Genomic DNA, 15,845 nt, shown 5'->3' on the forward strand with positions numbered 1-15,845 from the left:
ACAATTGAACATGCTTAACGGTTCTTCATTCTGAGCTTCCTAAATACACTCAGCAGTTCAAAGTGGAATTGAATATCCGAGCAGCTGTGTGTCTAGATATCCGAGGTCGAGACAACATGTACGAACTCAAAGATGTGAGATGCGAGCTCCCTGTTACACAACGAGGACATTTTAAAGCCATATGTTCACAGCTGTCATGTATAAAGAGAGGAAACCATTAACTCTGTATAAAGCATATAGTATTGCATACTAGCAGATGGTCAGACACAGAGCTGGACGGACACACACACCCCCCTAAGTCCTGACAGTGTGTTCCAGCAGATTGGAAAAGTCACTTAATTGTCATTTATGTTTGTCATCAGATCCATGATTACACTCTTCATATTTTGAGCAAACAGAATAATGCGTGGCCTGAGGCCTATGCGCACCAAATGTCACAGAGCTGAACAGCATAATTGTGGCTAACAGATGAGACGGGCTCATTAACACCGAACACTGCAATTATGCAGAAACACCTGCTGGCTGGGCTTCTCGAGATTCACTCGGCTGCTTTCTTCCTACTCCGTCTTCTGAACAAAACATGCCACGGTGTCTGTGACTTAAAGCGACAGCTGCAGATATTTCAAAAATACAAGTCATAAAAGACGAGTGACGATAAGCCTGATTAAGGTTAGTATACAGCGTGTGCTGAAGCCGTTGTAGCTGTCGTGCCGTGAGAGTGAGTACACTATATCTCTGTGTGCCATTTTACCAACACCAGGCACCACAAAGCATCTTTTTTTCAGCCGAGTTTTCCATTCGAAACGCCAGCAATTTCCTTTTGGACAGACGGCGGGAGGACAGAAGGGTAATCAGATGATCAGAAACACACCTCACAGCAGGACAATTCATGTGCAGGCAAAGATCGACTGAGGCTGTAAGCTACACATAAAGCTTCCCACAGGATAAGTGGCTGTGGTCAATGAGGGAAGACTGCATGCTGAAAAAGAGAGAGAAGGAGGAGGAGTACATCAGAAGCACATCCCAAGTGATTCTGGAAATCTTTCACTTATAAACACGTATCATTCCCTTCAGTAATGAAAAGAAAAGAAAAGAAGCAAGCCACCAGATACAGGGCATTATTAGTGGAAGACAGGAGCTAAAGTGCTGCATCAAAACATCAAGACTACAGGAAGGGAAGGAGGGAGGGAGGGAGGAAGGAAGGAAAGAAGAAAGAATGGATGGATAAAAGAAAGAAAGGAAGAAAGAAAGGAAAGATTGAAAGAAAGAAGGAAGGAAAGAAGGAAAGAAAGGATAGACGAAAGAAAGAAAGAAAGATTGAAAGAAAGAAGGAAAAAGAAAGGATGGGGAAAGAGAAAGAAATGATGGAGGAAAGAAAGAAAGAAAGAGAAAGGATGGATGGGGAAAGGAAAATAAATGATGGATGAAAAAGAAATGATGGAGGAAAGAAAGAAAGGATGGGGAAAGAAAAAGAATGGATGGATGAAAGAAAGAATGGATGGATGAAAGAAAGAAATGATGGAGGAAAGAAAGAAAGGAAAGAAGGAAGGAAGGAAGGAAAGAAAGGAAAGAAGGAAGGAAGGAAGGAAAGAAAGGAAAGAAGGAAGGAAGGAAGGAAAGAAAGGAAAGAAGGAAGGAAGGAAGGAAAGAAAGGATGGATGAAAGAAGGAAAGAAAGGATGGGGAAAGAAAGAAAGAATGGATGGATGAAAGAAAGAAATGATGGAGGAAAGAAAGAAAGGAAAGAAAGAAGGAAGGAAAGAAAGGATGGGGAAAGAAAGAAAGAATGGATGGATGAAAGAAAGAAATGATGGAGGAAAGAAAGAAAGGAAAGAAGGAAGGAAGGAAAGAAAGGATGGATGAAAGAAGGAAAGAAAGGATGGGGAAAGAAAGAAAGGTTGGAGAAAAGAAAGAAAAAGAAAGGATGGAAGAAAGAAAGAAAGAATGGTGAACAAAGGAAGAAATGATAATGAAAAGGAAGAAAGAATGGACAGAAGAAAGGAAGGAAGAAAAGATGGGGGGAAAGAGGAAGACAAAAAAGATAGAAAGGATGGAAGAAATGACAGAAAGTAAGAAGGAAGGAAAGGAGAAAGATGGAAGAAAGAAGAATCCTGAGTGTGACTCGTCCTGCAGCAGTCTGTGGAATGTGAAGATAACGACACTGGAAATCTTGCTCCATCAAAGTTCTTCTTTACTGCAGAACCTTTAAATGTTTCATGTACAACGCTACACCTGATATTTACTCTGTTCTCTAACTAAAGCCTCTTTAGAACCCTAGACCTATTACACGCCTGTTACACGCCTGTTACACGCCTGTTACACACTGAACCCTGTGAGTGTGTAAAAGGTTAAACACTTAAACACAGTAATTGATCATAAACATCACTGAATATTTCACGTCAGTGTTTCAGCCCACAGGAACGACACATCCGAGTCTCCAATACACCACAAAATGGTGTCATCAGGCAAAAAAACCTGGAGTGTGGAGTGTGTATACGGTCAAGGCTCACTGATCATACCGAGTGTGTGAGACAGGTGCTCTGTTCACAACACACACACACACACACACCCCACAAAGCTCATTAATAATGCAGAGACCTGCATGTGCTTAGAGGATCAGAGAGATTAGTGGGTGAAATGGGAAAATAGTCAAATAGAAACAAAAGGAGAACCATTTCCTTTTTCTCACAGAATATGATTTGTGTAAACATTCTCGTCTGTTTAACGCGCGTCACAATCCACATATTGGCCTAAAACATGAGTTCCCTAACTAGGGGTCACTTGATTTACAAACGGGGTCATGAAAGAACCCCCCCATTTATTTATTTATTTGACAAATATCACTAACTATGAAGGCTGCCGTTGTGTGTTTCTACTCTGAAATGTCACTGGGAGTCAAACAAGCCACATGTAAATAAAGAGTGTGTGTGCTGTTACAGTGTTTTTCACTGTCCTGACACACTGCGCATGAGTTCAGCAATAGACACCGCCACGTTTCTCACAGACTCGGACACAGTGCAACGATTAAATTCATGAAAACACATCAAAACCGTTACTGGATATGGATTTACAAGCGTGACTGTAAATAATGAGGCGTGTGGGAGGGAGTTTTGGTACACTGCAAAAAAAAAAAAAAAAAAAAAAAACAAACAACAAAAAAAAACGGAGCACACAGATTTCTTTGCGTGAGCTGAAAATGACGGATCTCTTTGCAGCCTCCGATCACCGTGAAGCTGGGCGTGATTGGGAAACCAGACACGCCCTATCAAACACACCTTCAAACATCTGTCAATAATTACAAGCTCAAATTTCCCGCTTTATAGCTGGTTTATAGTTGTCACTTATGATACTGTTACAATCATCTAGAATAAACGCTGTAGGCTTGGAGTCACAGAAAATAATGTCCATTTTGGGTTATTTGCCCAAAAAGTGGGAATCCTTGTCTTAAAATAAATACAATCTCTACAAACACACAAATGAAAGCCATGAGCCCTGGTCAGGTAGCAGAAGAACAAAAGAACAGATCATGAATGAATGGATGGATGAATGAATGAATGTAGAGTTTTCCCACTAAACAAACTTTTTTCCAAATTACAGCATGATGGGGAGGAGTCATATCTGATCCGGCTCCTCCTACCTGTTGAGCAGAGTCGAGATACAACTGCCATGGGGTGGAGTGTGTTTCAGGCTGGGTAAGAGTCTTGGTTAAATGTGTTGGTTTGCGTTGTGTTGTTTATAAGAGGCTTACAGGAGGAGCTGGATCAGATCTAGCTCCACCCCCTTTTTTCGACTCTGCAGCAAGGACTATTTCAGTGATGGTAGGGCCCTCCCTTGTTCACAGAGATCCTGAATGACGTGCGCTGCTTTGCATGCACAGTGGGATAAACTGCATCCGGAAAAAAAAAATGCTGCGTTGCTGGCCATTTAAAAACAATAATTGCGTACATTACGTCACATGCAAAGTAGATTATGTAAATCAGGCTTCGGCATGTGCTGTTCGTTCTTGATTGTCACAGTGAGTTCAGATGTCTAAATGATTCAGAGAAAAGTCAAACTGAACCCAATGAATGGCGAGTAAATGGCAGTGGAGGTGCGGATGTGCGGTGGATATCTAATAGGAAACTTTGTAATGGATATATACCTGGAAAAAGTCCAGGTGATATTTTTTCTAGTCTTCAACAGTCCAGTTTGGGTGAGTGTGTGCCCATGATGGCCTCAGATTCCTGCTTTGGGCTGACAGGAGAGGAACCCAGTGAGGTCTTCTGCTGTTGTAGCCCATTCACCTCAAGGATTGATGTTTTGAGCATGCTGAGATGCTTTTCTGCTCGGCACGCTTGTAAAAAGTGATTATATGAGTTACTATATCCTTCCTGGTAACTCAAACCAGTTGGACCTTTTTTTGTATTTCACACCATGATTCTGTGTGTGTGTGTGTGTGTGTGTGAAATTCCCAGAAGATCAGCAGTTTCTGATGTACTCAAACCAGCCCTTCTGGTAGTGACAACTATACCACGGTTAAAGTCACAGAGATCACACTTGCTCCTCTTTTTGATGTGAAAATGAACTGAAGCTCTTGACTTGTATTTGCAGGATTTTAAGCATTGCACTGCTGCCACGTGATTGGCTGATTAGATTGGCTGATGAGATAAGTGCATGAACGTGGGCTTGCACATGTGCTCCTAATGAAGCTATTAAAACATGGTGAATGTGAAATAATTCTGTCTTCCTCTTGTGGAAACATACTTCCCGCCTTTATTTCCAGGTTTAGTAAACAGCACCAAATCTACTTGCATTGACTCCGCCCTGGATTTTTACACTTTTAAGTAGAACCACCATAAATGGCATATTCATTATCAACATGCTCTTATTCGCATTTGAAAAACGCAGTCCTCTGTATAACCGGGTTTGTGTGGGTGTTAGTGAGACTGCGTGTTTTTACACAGACAAATCTTTAGTAAATCAAGTCCTAGATGTTCGAAAACATGCACGCGCATCTAGATTTCGTTTGATTTTCCCCCAATCCGAGCTTTACACCAAAAGTGATCAACATTAGTGTAAAAACCTGTCTAGGCACTCGGCTTATCACGTAAGTCTTAAGTAAATAAAAAGAAGAGATATTTAAGAGTCAAGGCCCAGCTTGTCAGAGATGAGTAGATGAGTATTACAGTAAGGGGATAGAGAGAGACAGAGAGAGAGAGAGAGAGAGAGAGAGAGAGAGAGAGAGAGAGAGAGGGAGAGAGAGAGGGAGACAGAGAGAGAGAGAGAGCGAGCTTCAGGTGGCTTTGGTCTGGCTATTAAAGGGAAATGTACCAAGTCGACATCCCTGTCACAGTTTGATGCAAAAGTTTTGACTATTATTATGCCTAAGCTCTGTGAGGACGATGAACCCAGACGGGAGGAACACCCCATAGAGTCCCTGCACACAGAATTCAGCCGAAACGTTCTGAGAGTGCAAGGAGGAACCCCAACTAACCCATGCAGAGATGAATTAGCATATCCCTAATTTCTAAATATTCAAAAACGATCTCTTAAATTCTGGACTCATCTTAAATCAAGCTCTCCTAAATACACTTCAAAACAAAGCCCTTAAAACCCAAGAGTTAAGCCCTAAAGCCAGTCCCTCTGTCAGCTGGCTCTGAAACTCACAAACCCACCAACATCTAACAATCAATCTCAGACCAGCTCAACTAAACTAAACCAAATTAGAATAAACCCAATCAGAAAAACTAGTAAAAATGGAAAAAAAAAGAGAAAGAAAATATGGAGGAAAGAAAGAAAGGATGGAAGGAAGAAAGAAAGAAAGAAAGAAAGAAAGGATGGATGGAAGAAAGAAAAAGGAAAGAAAGAGAGAAAGGGTGGAGGAAAGAAAGGATGGAGGAAAGAAAAAGGATGGAAGAAAGAAAGGATGGAAGAAAGAAAAAGAAAGGATGGAAGGAAGAAAGGATGTAGGAAGGAAAGAAAAAGGATGGAAGAAATAAAAAAAGAAAAAGGATGAGAAAGGATGGAAGAAAGAATGAGAGAAAGGATGGAAGAAAAAGAAAGACAGGAAGGAAGAAAAAGAAAGGAAGGATGGAGGAAATAAAGAAAGGATGGAGGAAATAAAGAAAGGAAGAATGAAAGAAAGAAAGAGAGAAAGAAAGGATGGGGAACTCAGCTCAACTAAACTAAACCAGATTGGAATAAACCCGATCATAAAGGTAGTAAAAATGCACATCTGGAGCTCTGGGAAAGCGAAAGTAAAAACCAAAGTAAACTTTATCCTAAATAGAAAATCCGAGCTGGCAGAAAACCTCTTCAGCGTCAGAGTCAGATCCTTACAGAATCCAGGCTCAGTGATCACGGAGAACGGCAGACGCAAACAAACATGGCCTCGGAAGGAAGGAAGAGTGTGCTGTCAGTGTAAGACTGGCGAGGATGAGACAGAGGCACACCTTCTCCTTCACTGTGAAGCCTTTCAGAACATAAGAAAAATACAGTGAACAATTCTCTAAGGTCTGACCACAGCATTCCAACCCATCAGAAACAAACCAAACGCAGGTGCTACTGGGGGCGGAGTCACGCACCTGCTGCAGTTCTACAAAGTGCTTTACACTGTTTCTCATTCTCACACACACACCAATGGCAGCAGAGCTACCATGCAAGGCGCTAGCTTGCCATCGGGAGCAACTTGGGGTTCAGGGTCTTGCCCAAGGACCAGAGTTGGGTATAACGCGTTACTGTAATCGAATGACTTTTCCTGATAACACAGTAATGCAACATTATATTTCAAATTGATGCAATTCAATTACAGTTAAATTTATTGTTAAGAAAATAATATTAAATAAAATGCATTTTTTTTAAAAAATAAATCAATCAGGTTTTGCCCCGAAGTTTTTTTTCTCTTTAGCCCCGAATAATTCTCCACTAGGAGCGGTTTGTCACTACGTAACTGAACGACAGTAAAAGAAGACGGCAGTGTTGTAATTTTATATCTTCAGTGAACATCTGCCAAACGCTAGCTCACAGTCAGTGTGAGGATAAATATATGTACGCTGATTTTTTTAAACCAGTAAAGGGGTTGAAACTGAAACAGTAACATCCTCTGATGCTGAGCAGGAAAACAAGGTGTGTAAATGTCTATATGAGTTCCAGTTTATGTGAACATGATATGAGCAGAGAGGAAGGAAAGAGAATGTGCTCTGCATGGCTCTGTAGCAGCTAAACCCATACAGTGATAGCTTAGCTCTGCCTCCCCTTGGCTAGCGACACCAAATGAGCCTTGTTATAAAAGTTTTATATTTTATCGGTCTGGTAGTTCTAAGTTTTATGATAAATCCGACTTTTTCTGATGTCATACACTGACGCGCTAAAATTACTGATAGAACCATGCGTTTCACTGCGCAGTGTATTTTTGCAGGTTTGACAGGTTTTGAAAGTAACGTTATTTTGAGGAACTTACCCTTGTAGAAGACTACAAGCAGACTTGTAGAAGACTACAGTTAGTGGACAACCCGCTCTACCACCTGAGACACCTTGTATTTTGTCACTTCATTTATTTATTATTTATTTATTTATTGGTAATAATTACTACTATTTTTTATTCTATTTGTATTATTTTTATTCTCCTTACTTATCTACAGTGACGCTTTAGCAATATTGTATGTAAACAATCATGCCAATAAAGTTACTTGAAATTGAATCAGAGATGGAGGGGGAGAGAGAGAGAGTGAGTGAGAGATTTTGAGTGAGAGAGAGTGCGAGTGAGAGAGAGTGCGAGTGAGAGAGAGTGCGAGTGAGAGATTTAGAGTGAGACATTTTGAGTGAGAGAAGGACAGACATCTTGAGTGAGAGATTTAGTGTGAGAGATTTAGAGTGAGAGAGTGAGTGATTTAGAGTGAGAGAGAGAGTGAGTGAGTGATAGAGAGATTTAGAGTGAGAGAGATTGAGAGAGAGATAATGAAGAGAGTGCATTAGGAATGAGAAGCAGATTAAATTAAATAAGGAGAAAGAAGGACTCGGATGATGGAGAGGGAAAGAAAGAGAATCAGACGAGTAAAATGAAATTGAGTAACTAAGAAAAAAACCTCATCAGGAGTTTAAATGATGCGCTATAAAAGAACACTCCATCACCTGCTTTATCTTCCAATGTCACTGTCCAGGTAGACACAAGCAGACGAATAATCAAGTACTCTAATCTATTGATTATCGTTAACATTATCTCTACAATCTATTCATCAAATAATATTTCATTTTCCATTGCCTGACAGAATAAAGGACATGAAGCTTCTGAGACTCGCTGGCCATATCCGTATATTGTCCAGCAGCAGACATGGAGCTTGTTGGTCTGCAGTAATGCTGGAGAGAAACCCAAATTAATCTAACAGTGCCGTTACTTACATCTTACTGGAAATAGACAGAATGAGTCTGAACATAAACTGCATCAGGATAGCAGAAATACACGTTCAGATTAATATTGGCATACACCTGTGTAAAGACCAAAACATTAAGAAATAATACACTAGCTGGCCAAAAGTTTGTGGACACCTGATCATCACACCCATATGTGCTTGATGAACATCTCATTCCAGATTCACTTCTCCTTTACTGTTATAATAACGTCCACTCCTCTGGGAAGCCTTTCCACTGGATTTTGGAGTGTGACTTTGGGGAGTTGTGCTCATTCAGTCACATGCCAGGAAGTTGGGGGTCAGAGTGCAGGGTCGGCCATGATACAGCGCCCCTGGAGCAGAGAGAGTCGAGGGCCTAAGGACCCAACAGTGGCAGCTTGGCAGCGCCAGGGCTTGAACCCCCGACCTTCTGATCAGTAACATAGAGCCTTAACCACCAAGCCACCACTGCCCCCTTAACCGCCAAGCTACCACTGCCCCCTTAACCGCTAAGCCACTACTGCCTCCTTAGTGACCCCTTAGTTCCAGTGAAGGAAAATTGTAAAGCAACTGTGTGCATCCAACTTTGTGGTAACAGCTTGGGGAAGAAGCACACACGGGTGTGATGGTCAGGTGTCCACAAAGCTTTGGCCATATAGTACATTAATGTTGGTAAGACTGGCATCCCATCAAGAGTGTATTTCCGCTTCACGCTGAGGGCTCCCGGTGTCCTGACATTACATTTACGGCATTTATCCAGAGCCCTTATCCAGAGCAACTTTTATTCATCTCATTTATCTCTGAGCAGTTGAGGGTTGAGGGTTAAGGGCCTTGCTCAAGGGCCCAACAGTGGCATCTTGGCCGTGCTGGGATTTGAACTCACAGCCTTTCGACGTCCAACGTCTGAACCACCGAGCTGACATTTCATCAGATTGTCCTACCAGGGTTTACTGCGCGTGTGCACATCAATATTGCACTTGCGCATGGACTTGGTATCTGATAATGGAAACTTGGTGTTTTGCACTGTAAAACCATCCTATCATTGTCTAGTAAGAATCTTCAGCAAAGTTAAACCAATTATTTTACGTAGTCACAGATGAGAAGCAGAGACCCGCAGTAGGATTTCTCCATGTGGTAGGATGATGGATAGATATAGATATATAGCTATAATTTTGCGCTACAGTAGGAAAATCTGACAAGGCGGGACAAATTGACCGAATTCGTTTCGGGATTCAGTGACCGGGATATAAAGCAATTATTGAAAACGAATGAATAAACGACTGAACGAATGATGAAATGATGTTGCTGCCTGGGTATTTTCCTTTAAGAAGTATTCATGGTTTAGGCGGAATGAGCGTATAATAGCATGGTGCTAGTGCTCACTGTCGGCTGCAGCATACGATTACAGGCTCAATAACATCGCCGTGCATTTTAATACTAAATGCATTCAATCAGCAGGCTATTTGAGCACTGTCTGGCTATATAAAACTAAAACATAATAACTGTGTCAAAACGGTGTTTCTTTTATTTATAGAAATAGTAAATCAACCAGTTTCTCTTTTCCTTACGTGCTCAAGTACTTGGACTACAGCATGACTCCTACAGTACATCACGAACTGGTAGTCACTGATGTGTGGTCTGAGAGCTTGCCCTGTCCATTAAACTAAACATTAAATAGAACTCTAAACATATGCTGTGTTTCCTGTGCTGTAGCTTAGCGACCCACGTTGGCCTTCGTATGTATACACAGAGAGAAAGGGGAGGGCAGAGAGGCAGAGAGCAGCAGCAGGAGTCGTGCTCCACTCTCAGCCCTGTTGCTATGCGAGAAGCAACATCTCTCCGATCTGCAGCGAGGATTCGGGAACTAATGACAGGAGGAGGGCTGAAGACCTGCTCCACTGGACAAACACAGATAACACAAACCTCTTCTCACTCTGTATGCGTGTGTGTGTACGCACGCGTGTGTGTACGCATGCAAACATTGCAGGGCAGGTTAAAACAGGACAGCACAAGATGTATGCAGATCACAGAGAGTAGAGGAGCATGACTGAAACGTACATAAACAAAAGGAGAAATGGAGGTCACACACACACACACACACACACACACACACACACACACACACACACACACACTCTCTCTCTCTCCAAAAACAGTAATGGCTTCCATTAATGCTCATGTGACAGAGTAAATCAAGTTAGCTGCCAGACTGAGAGCAATACAGATCAAATGGAACACACACAGAGAGAGAGAGAGAGAGAGAGAGAGAGAGAGAGAGAGAGAGAGAGAGAGAGAGAGAGAGAGAGGTGTACCTCTTGGAACGACGCAGCATGCTCCTCTCAGGCAAAGAGAAATTAGAGAGCACAGTCCAGAAAGAGTCAGACATGATCCAGGCTCTTCACGATCAGCTCTGTCACACACAACTCAAACCCACCAAATGCCATAAGGCGACAAGAGGATGAACGACAGCCATGCTAAACGAGTGTGTCTGCGAGTGTGTCTGTGTGTGTGTCCAGCTGTCAGAATGCTGGTGCGACTGCCTACAACCTGTGACGCTGACAGAGGCAGCATGAGCTGCAGTCGCCTTCCTCACACTCGCTCCCTCCCTCCTCTCCTTCCCTCACCCTCTCCTCCTCTTGCACACCTCTCTCCCTCTCCACACAAACAGAAACAGAACAAAATCAAGCCTAGCAGCTACACTTCAACACAATCCACACACTTTTACATACGCCACACCCAACACGGTCATGCGCCATCAGTGCAAATTAGCATCTACGCACCAGACTTTTTTTTTTCTTTATTTACTTTTATTAAGGCGTAGGAAAAATGTTTTGGTTATATTAACGTTATTAAATTCGCCTGCTTCTCGATGAAGATGCTGCTGCATATTAGAGACACTGTCAGAGACTTCGCTCCTATAAAACTTTCTTTAATCCACTGTACAACAAAGAAGAAGGAGGAAGGCTTTAATAAGACTGTGATGGAAAATATAGACTGTTTCGTTTATATTTTTAAAAAAGAAGAAGAAATTTTATTACCTTTATGGCATTTGGCAGATGCCCTTATCCAAAAAGACTTACATTTGATCTCATTCTATACAACAGCAGTTGAGAGTTAAGGGCCTTGCTCAAGGGCCCAACAGTGGTACTGCTGGGATTTGAACTCTGACCTTTTGCTTAGGAGTCCACTGTCTTAACCACTGCGCTACCATTGCTTATTAAAAATATTGCAGGTGTGTGAAGGAAGCTTATGAGAGTAACTGGGGAAATGTGAGGAGGAGAAGACTAAATCTTTACTAAATCCTTACTAAAGTGACTTAAACTGCTGTAGTGTTTTATCAACTGAATCTAAACCAACAATAACCAAATATGACAAAAATGATGATGATTATCCTGCAACTGAACAAACTTGTTCTACACGGTCTTATACAGTGATGTTTGTTGGTAAATGAGACCTTTCAGCTGCACTCATGTTCGACGCACGTGAATCGAAGGGGCTTTTGTCTGAACGTGCGTCGTGATGCTGCTTTTCTCAAGTCAAAAGCTACATATCAAGTAAAACCAGGTTTTACCAAGTAGTTTGGTACTGTCTGCGTGCGGTGCCGTACTGTTCTGATTTCAGGCGTGTTTATGTCAGAAAACTCGGGCTGGGACAAAAGGGGCGTAACGATACACTATGGTCATGATTCGATTCAATTTTCAGAAAATGTAAACAGCTGAATGAAGAAATATGATGACTGAAAAGACTTGGTAAAATAAACACTGCAAAACAATGTGCGTTTTTGTCTGAATGAAACGAAATAAATTAAAAACTGCTACAGAGGTTTAATAGTGTAAACAAACTGTACTACAGGTTCACCATATCGTAAAAATGATTACAATTTAATTCTCCCAATAATTCTGATAGCATAAATAGAATGGGGGAAACGATCGATTGAAACATAATGAACTCTGTAAGAGAAATAGAGCTCCAAAATCGGCTAAAATGCCGGTGTTCCGCGGCCTCTTTCTTGGGTACTGTAGCAGCACGGGGATGGTGTTTGAAAGCTACCCAAGAGCTCTTTTTAACGGTGATAAACCTAGTTGTGCAACAGTATAACACTGTCAGTCGATGCAATCCTGAGCTATCGGGCTTTCGGTCACTTCACAAGTGCTGGTGAAGCACTCCACAAACAAACGTGATCATGTGACCAGCATGCTCTCTATATATTGTAACTCTATGTAAATACAGGGTGTCCCGAGAGTCTCCACACATATGGGAAATGAATACTATTTAGCAAAATGTCTTCCAAAATGTTTCATACTTAGTTATATATATCTCCTCAGACAGCCTTTAAGAACACCTTTGACAAAAGAAGAACGTATTGAAATCATTCTCATGGCTGGATTGGGAAGCTATCGCAAGTTTGCAATGGACTTTAACAGGAAACATGGCAATCACATCACACACACACACACACACACACACACACACACACACACACACACACACGACACTGCAGCCAAACTTAAATTCAAAAGGACTGGAAGTGTTGCGGACCAACCAAAAGGTCCATGAACATCCCCTGATGAAAGCACAGCCGATGCAAACATAGTCCCGTGTGTGGAGATTTTTGTGCCACCCTGTAGAACGCTGATATCACACGTTTGGACAACGCACGTTTTGTGCCACCTTACACCGTTACACAGCTATTGGTCGACGTCGTCCGAGTTGAACGACCATTCCGTTGTACTTTTCTCTGTCTGAGGTTTTTCCGAGTTCGAATGCCGCATACGAACAGAAAACCTGTTTACTCGAAACCCATTTGTAGGAGAAGTCTCAGGGCAGTTGATTATGAGAAAGATGTGTTTTTGTAGAATGCTTTCCTGAATTGTTCAGTTAAAGCTATTTTCACTACTTCTTGAATTAATAGACGTAATAGACTTCATTTTTAATTTGTCTCATACGGTCGTATATTTTAATAGTCGTTATTATGGAATTTAACAACTGCCCTTATATTTGCTTTTCAAGACTGGGAAGATATTGCTTTATAATCATTTATATGACATGCGTGCAGAAATAGATGCTGGAGTATTCCTTTAATGCCTTCCAGCATGAACACACTCGCATGAATTTAACACTCACGCAATTATGTAGTTCTTTTCCTTTGTGGGATTTTTTTCCCAGTAACAACAATGCCTTGAGCATCATCTAGCAGGGAAGATGTTGGACACGACTGGGGAAGAGGACAGTAAAGCTGAATTTGGTGAGAGGCGGTGTAATGAGGAGAAGGATGCAGGATTGTGTGAGGATTGAGGAAGGTTATGGTGACATGACAGACCTAGTTAGAATGTTAGACTGTGTGTGTGTGTGTGTGTGTGTGTGTGTGTACAGAGGTAGAAGTCAAGCCAAGCATGGAGAGCACTGTGTCACCTTGAGGCAGCTCACAGCAGGTGCTCCACACAGACTAAATCACAAGCACAACAAGATCACACACACACTCACACCACACATGTATGATAGGGAAAAGACGAATGAAGCTTAGAACTGACTCGAAGCTAAACATTAGTGAAAAAAGCCTGGAAAGGTTTCAAACGAGTCAGCATACATCAATACTGACAAAAAGAAGTCTGATCGCCTCAAAGAAAGTCTGAGTTTTCATTTCAGGTTGTTTTTAGTTCCAGCACATGTTCTGCAAGCTCTTCTTAAATGGCTTAATAACGCTGGAAACACACAAAAGAAACATTTAAAAGAAACCCAGGTGTCAGTCACGATCAGTGTTTGGGCATTACAGCGCCTCAGTAGCACATGTACACACACACCAATAAACCTTTGATGGTCAGCTCCTCCGAATATTGCGGAATTCGCAATATTTTTGCAAAAAATCATGAAATCATGGAGGGACTTGATGGTTAAAATATTGACTGTTATTTCGTGGTGATCGTTAAATAAAAAATAAATAAATAAATAAATAAATGATTGAAAGAGAACCGCTTGGAGGCGCTCATGCAGGCGCTACTTTTATTAAATCACTGCGGAGTGCGTTTTTTATGTAAATGTTTCATGTTTTACCGTTTTAGCTTCCTGCACAATCGTAGCGCAGTAGCTAGCCAAGCCGGTGTAGAGGAAATGGTACGTGCGTGTGGTGCATACCAAGTAGCAACAGCCTTCATCAACTTTTTAGGTTTTTCAGCTTTACGATCCGTAGCCAACTAGTTCCCTATTTCTGACGATTTTTTTTGACACAAACTGCATCTTTTTTAGATCTAGATCTAAAGCTAACTTTTTTTTTTTTTTAAAAAAAGGTTTCCTTTCATGATAAAGTGAAATACAGCATGTTTTTCTTCTGTACTGTGATGTGTTTATGAATCAAGCAGGCTCAGTGTTTTCACTCAATGTTAGCTAGTGTTTGGAAGAGAGAAAAAATGCTTAGAAAGAGAAAAAGCCATCCTTGAACTGATTCCTACTAGTATCTCATGCACAATACGACAAGACAGACAAAAAAAAAAAAAAAACGGGTAACAAAAAAGGTCAGCTTTCATTTCAGGTAGACGTAAGACGTTTAGTGATGCAATTCCATTTAAGTGGAATATTTTTAATATATGAAGTTCATTTTTATTTGCTGGTTAGTATCAGACTAATCTCCATGCTGCGTGAGACACGGAAGTGTGTTCACTCCTTACCTCCAGACAAAGGGGTTGGGTGAGCCGAGGGCAAGAGCGGGGTCGGAGGCAGGGCCCGGGGCACAGACGGCCTCTTCAGGCCCTCCATCGCGGAGAGGAGAGGAAAAGGAAGAGGAGAAAGACGTGGGGCTGAGGAGGTGCTGCAGGAGGCTGCTGTTTCCGTGGCAACGGAACTGAGCCGTTGGCCAGATTCTAGTGAGCGCGGCACCGTGAAGAAAAGAAAAAAGAAGTAAAGAGCAAAAAAAAAATGTTTTTAAATGGTCACATGCTGACTGGAAGTGTTTCTGTGCAAGCAGGTGTGAATGAATCTCCTGATAGCTGCTACACAACAGTGCCCAGAAACGCATACTTCAGCTCTACGGGTCTTAACCATGTCCACACTGTAAGTCCGAAGGTTTGAAACTCAACACCGTGCTGCTCCTCGAAAAGCCAGCAGTGTGAAATAAAATCTGCCGAGCCGGAGAGCGTTCCCGAACAGGCTCGTGAATAAATCTCGTTTCTGTACAAGCTGGTGAGAAGCTGAGATGCCAGAGATCTGCTCCTGAGCTCTTTCCATGTGCTGTGCAGATAGACTGAAAACCCTCTGAAGATACAAAAATGTAGATGCCGTACTATACTAAAGACAGAGACATCAGCCGGGACTGGGAAACTCTCCAAGCTGAGGTCAGTCTCGAGAATTTGAGTGAGATGTTAAATTACGTGCAGATCTCTCTCACTAACACAGACAAATGGAGGTATGTTCATGATTACCCCAGAACATGAAACTTGAACTACAGATTTTTTTTTTTTTTTTTTTGAATGCACAAGAAACTACATAA

At 41.8% G+C, this 15,845-nt stretch overlaps 1 protein-coding gene across 6 annotated transcripts in view; it reads right to left on the reverse strand.

Annotated features, from left to right (window-relative positions):
* mast2 (microtubule associated serine/threonine kinase 2) overlaps positions 1-15,845 on the reverse strand; it is a 151,399-nt gene that overhangs the window by 38,512 nt on the left and 97,042 nt on the right. The window contains exon 5 of one of the 6 annotated variants that reach the window (XM_053636477.1): positions 15,028-15,219. The exons of 4 other annotated variants lie outside the window; for them this stretch is intronic. In XM_053636477.1, coding sequence (XP_053492452.1) covers positions 15,028-15,219 — 192 coding nt within the window. Of the gene's footprint in view, positions 1-10,677; positions 11,086-15,027; positions 15,220-15,845 lie in introns of those variants that run through there. One more of the 6 variants, XM_053636475.1, reaches the window with a different exon arrangement.

This window comes from Ictalurus furcatus, chromosome 11, assembly GCF_023375685.1.
Source record: "Ictalurus furcatus strain D&B chromosome 11, Billie_1.0, whole genome shotgun sequence".
NCBI classification, from domain to species: domain Eukaryota; kingdom Metazoa; phylum Chordata; class Actinopteri; order Siluriformes; family Ictaluridae; genus Ictalurus; species Ictalurus furcatus.